The sequence below is a fragment of the Euphorbia lathyris genome, chromosome 4 (assembly GCF_963576675.1).
Source record: "Euphorbia lathyris chromosome 4, ddEupLath1.1, whole genome shotgun sequence".
Classification (NCBI taxonomy): domain Eukaryota; kingdom Viridiplantae; phylum Streptophyta; class Magnoliopsida; order Malpighiales; family Euphorbiaceae; genus Euphorbia; species Euphorbia lathyris.
This window is the reverse complement of record NC_088913.1, coordinates 69,326,679-69,330,167: the sequence shown is the minus strand read 5'-3', so window position 1 is coordinate 69,330,167 and position 3,489 is coordinate 69,326,679. Positions and strand designations below refer to the sequence as shown.

The window sequence follows — 3,489 nt, the reverse complement described above, 5'->3', positions numbered from 1 at the left end:
CTCGTGCCTTGGCTTGATTTGATTACTACTTTGAAGGATGGATTGGGTAAGGTAAACTCTTGGGCAGCTTCAGGAGAATTTAAAGATGAAGTGTTTGGGAGAATGGTACTAGTCTTTTTGTCCGTTGATTGCTTACTGCAGCTACCTGAGGCTGAACTCATGTTAACTAATAAGCACAAATTGCATCCTGCTAACTTAATTATACAACTATGTTGCATGTACACGGACACAAAAACAGATATGGACAAGGGAAATGTTATTTCTAAAACATAACCTTCATAAAATAGCGGTTGATAAAATCACTTAACATTGGGTTTTGTCTCAACTAGGTCACTGTGACGATTTCAGTGATTAAAAAGATCGGAATGATGTATGTGACATATCAGCATGAGTAAACTTTGATTTCTGACCGAAACCACGCATGACTATGAAGTTGAGTGACCATTTTATGTATTTAACCCATAAAATAGCCTAAAAACGAAAATGGACACGGACATGAAAAGCAACACAGAAATACTATTAACTAGAAGTGTCTGTGCAACCTAATGAAGAAATGAAATTGTGTCTCACGTGTTGTACTTCTGGAAATGACTACTCTGAATAGAGTCTTGTGAGGATCAATCAGTTCAAATTTACATACATCACCAACTTGTAAATTATTGTCTTGTACAAATTTTTTCCAACCTGTATGCAGCAAGCTTGTCCTTCTTCCAGAAGAGTAGTTAAGAGACCATGTTTTCCCATCCAAAAGAATGAGCAAGGCATTACCATCTTTCCTCTTTATATATGTCCTCACAAAGCAGGCTGGTAGTTCCTAGTAGACAAATTTATACATGAATATTAGAAAACAAGCATCCTTCAAATATATAATCAATAATAATATGTACTTTTCAGGTTATCTTCTAGAATGCTTACTGGACTACATGTACGAGGATTAACATATGATGGGCACATTGCAATCTGGAAAGTGGGATTTTCGGATTTAATCATTTGTTTATGCAAGCTTGGGTGTTCTTTCATTCCTACAAATTAATAAGGCAAATTATTCATTAATCAAGAATCAAGGAATATGTAGAAAATAATGGTACTAGTTTTTTTTTTTTTTTTTTTAGCACAATGACTGCTTGCTGCAGCTACCTGAGGCTGAATCCATATGAACTAAAAAGCACAAAGTGCATCCTGCTAACTAATTTTACAATTCTAATGAAGAAATGGAATTGTGTCTCACCTGTTGTACTTCTGGAAATAACTACTCTGAATAGAGTCTTCTCACGATCAATCAGTTCAAATTTACATACATCACCAAGTTGTAAATAATTATCTTGTATAAAAAATTTCCAACCTATATGCATAAACCTTGTCGTTCTTACTCCAGAAGAGTACTTAACAGACCATGTTTTCTTATCTAAAACATTGAGCAAAGCATCGCCGTCTTTTCTCTTCATATATTTCCTCACAAAGCAGGCTGGTATTTCCTAGTAGACAAATTTAGAAAACAAACATGCTTCAAATATATGATCAATATTAATATATACTTTTCAGGTTATCTGCTAGAATGCTTACTGGACTACATTTACTGGGATGAACATGTGATGGGTACATTGCAATCTGGAAAGTGGGATTTTCAGATTGAAAACTGGAGCTTTCTCTATGAATACCCTTACTTTTTTCCTTCAAGATCGAATATGGTTTCTTCCTAGTAACATTCTTGTTAACCATTTGTTTATGCAAGCTTCGATTTTCTTTGTTTGCTTCAGTATTAGTACCTACAAATTAACAAGGCAAATTGATCAGTAATCAAGAATGAATGAATATATACAAAATAATGTCTAGAAAATTGAAAAGAAATTGTGTACCTTTTCGTGTTATGTTAGTGAAATGCTCTACCTCTTTAATCTTCTTATGAGCCGGAGATGATGATAATGGTGATTTCTCTTTTCTCTTTCGTGAGGGCGAGAACTGATCAGCAGAGATTTCAACAGGAATTTCAGATTCAACCTTAGGAACTTGGGATTCTGCTGCTGCTTTATTGATGATGCTGTGACTACAAGGGTAGTCTATTTCTGTACAAGTACAATCAAATATTGTAACATTGAAACTGGAATTAATCTCATCATATTGAAAAACAAGGAGGCTTCCAATGACTATTGAGTAATATTCCATAAATTTATCCCATCCTTTCTCCAGCCAAATCTGACCATTAACTTTGAAAATGTCCATTTCCCATTTTTCACCACTGGGAACCTTCAGAATTACTCCATTTGACAAATTGTTCCCGTAATTCCTTACAAATTTCCTTGGAATACTCTGTACACATGTACACAGGAGTTAGTTATACTTTACAGAAAAATACATTTAGAAAATCATCAAGAATTATTGAGAAATCATCAATGGTATGATCTTTTATATATATAGTAAGGTGAGGAGAAGAGAAGAGAAATGCTAACCAGTTTGTGTTGACGAATGGTATCATCCAAAATGATCTTAAAGAAACTTGGCCTTTTTGCTTTAAAAAGCATGCTTTCATTGCTCTTTCTAAAGCAAGAATCCATTGTTCAAAAGCTGCACTTAGATAGACTGCTCTGAAATTTATAATATCTTCTATACTCAATAAATTAACTCCACAGTCACAGCTAACTAGGAGTAAAGCAATAAGTAATTGTCTACCAACCTTCTTAGTGTAGTGTTATGACTATTTAAAAGAAGTGATTGGCAGATTGAGCGGTTGAATTCATTAATTACAAGTTCATCTGAATAAAATTTAGGCTTAATAGACACACAACTCCCTAAACTTGTAACTTTTTTTCACCTGGCCCCTTCAACTTAGGGGACAACCTCTCAACCCCCTCAACTTTCCAAAAACATCACATACAGCCTCTTACAACCTTATGTTCGGTCAAAATATTGACCCGTGTAGAAAACGCGTTTGACTGTTGACCACACCAATATCACGTGTCATTTTTTTTATTATATTTTTCCAAGTGATTATTGTATGCGAGGTGTTGTCGCTGTTTGTCGTCGCAGCCTTATCGAAGTGCTGAGGTTGGCAGTAGTGGTCGTCGAGGTGAAATCACTTGAAAAAATTTAATAAAAAAGTGACACATGGAATTGGTGTGGTCAACAGTCAAGCGCATTTTTTATACGGGTCAATATTTTGACCGAACATAGGGGTGTAAGGGGCTGTTAAGAATTGAGGGAATAAAAGTGTAATTTTTCAAGGACTTGATATGGTTTTTTTAAGGACTAATTTAGTATACACAAATGAAACAAATCACAATGACATGAAATCATCAATCTCACTATTTTCCTATACTTTATTATGGAAGAGATGCACATAACTTACATACAAATTCTTATTTATAGATCCTCAATGCCAACTACCATTACATATTGTCAATATATATAAATGCATTCATACTATTTTTATCTTTTTCATTGACAATTTTTGTTGTTTTCTCATTATTAAAAATTTGATTTGCCATGCCATAG

At 34.1% G+C, this 3,489-nt stretch overlaps 1 protein-coding gene across 1 annotated transcript; it reads right to left on the bottom strand.

Annotated features, from left to right (window-relative positions):
• Positions 1 to 523: 523 nt before the first annotated feature.
• On the bottom strand, positions 524 to 2,578 carry LOC136227225 (B3 domain-containing transcription factor VRN1-like). Its single transcript, XM_066015896.1, has 6 exons — positions 2,448 to 2,578; positions 1,857 to 2,307; positions 1,564 to 1,766; positions 1,229 to 1,475; positions 916 to 1,022; positions 524 to 814 (listed from the first exon to the last, which is right to left on the bottom strand). Exons 1-6 carry the CDS (start codon positions 2,550 to 2,552, stop codon positions 524 to 526), a joined length of 1,404 nt encoding a protein of 467 aa, XP_065871968.1. The 5' UTR covers positions 2,553 to 2,578.
• Positions 2,579 to 3,489: the final 911 nt, after the last annotated feature.

Bases quoted from the DNA above. Each gene is read 5' to 3' on its own strand.
- LOC136227225 (XM_066015896.1), bottom strand. From the start codon at position 2,552: ATGGATTCTTGCTTTAGAAAGAGCAATGAAAGCATGCTTTTTAAAGCA. The intron at 2,308-2,447 runs GTTAGCATTTCT...ACATGTGTACAG, and splicing joins CCATTCGTCAACACAAACTG to AGTATTCCAAGGAAATTTGT. The intron at 1,767-1,856 runs GTACACAATTTC...GTTAATTTGTAG, and splicing joins CACTAACATAACACGAAAAG to GTACTAATACTGAAGCAAAC.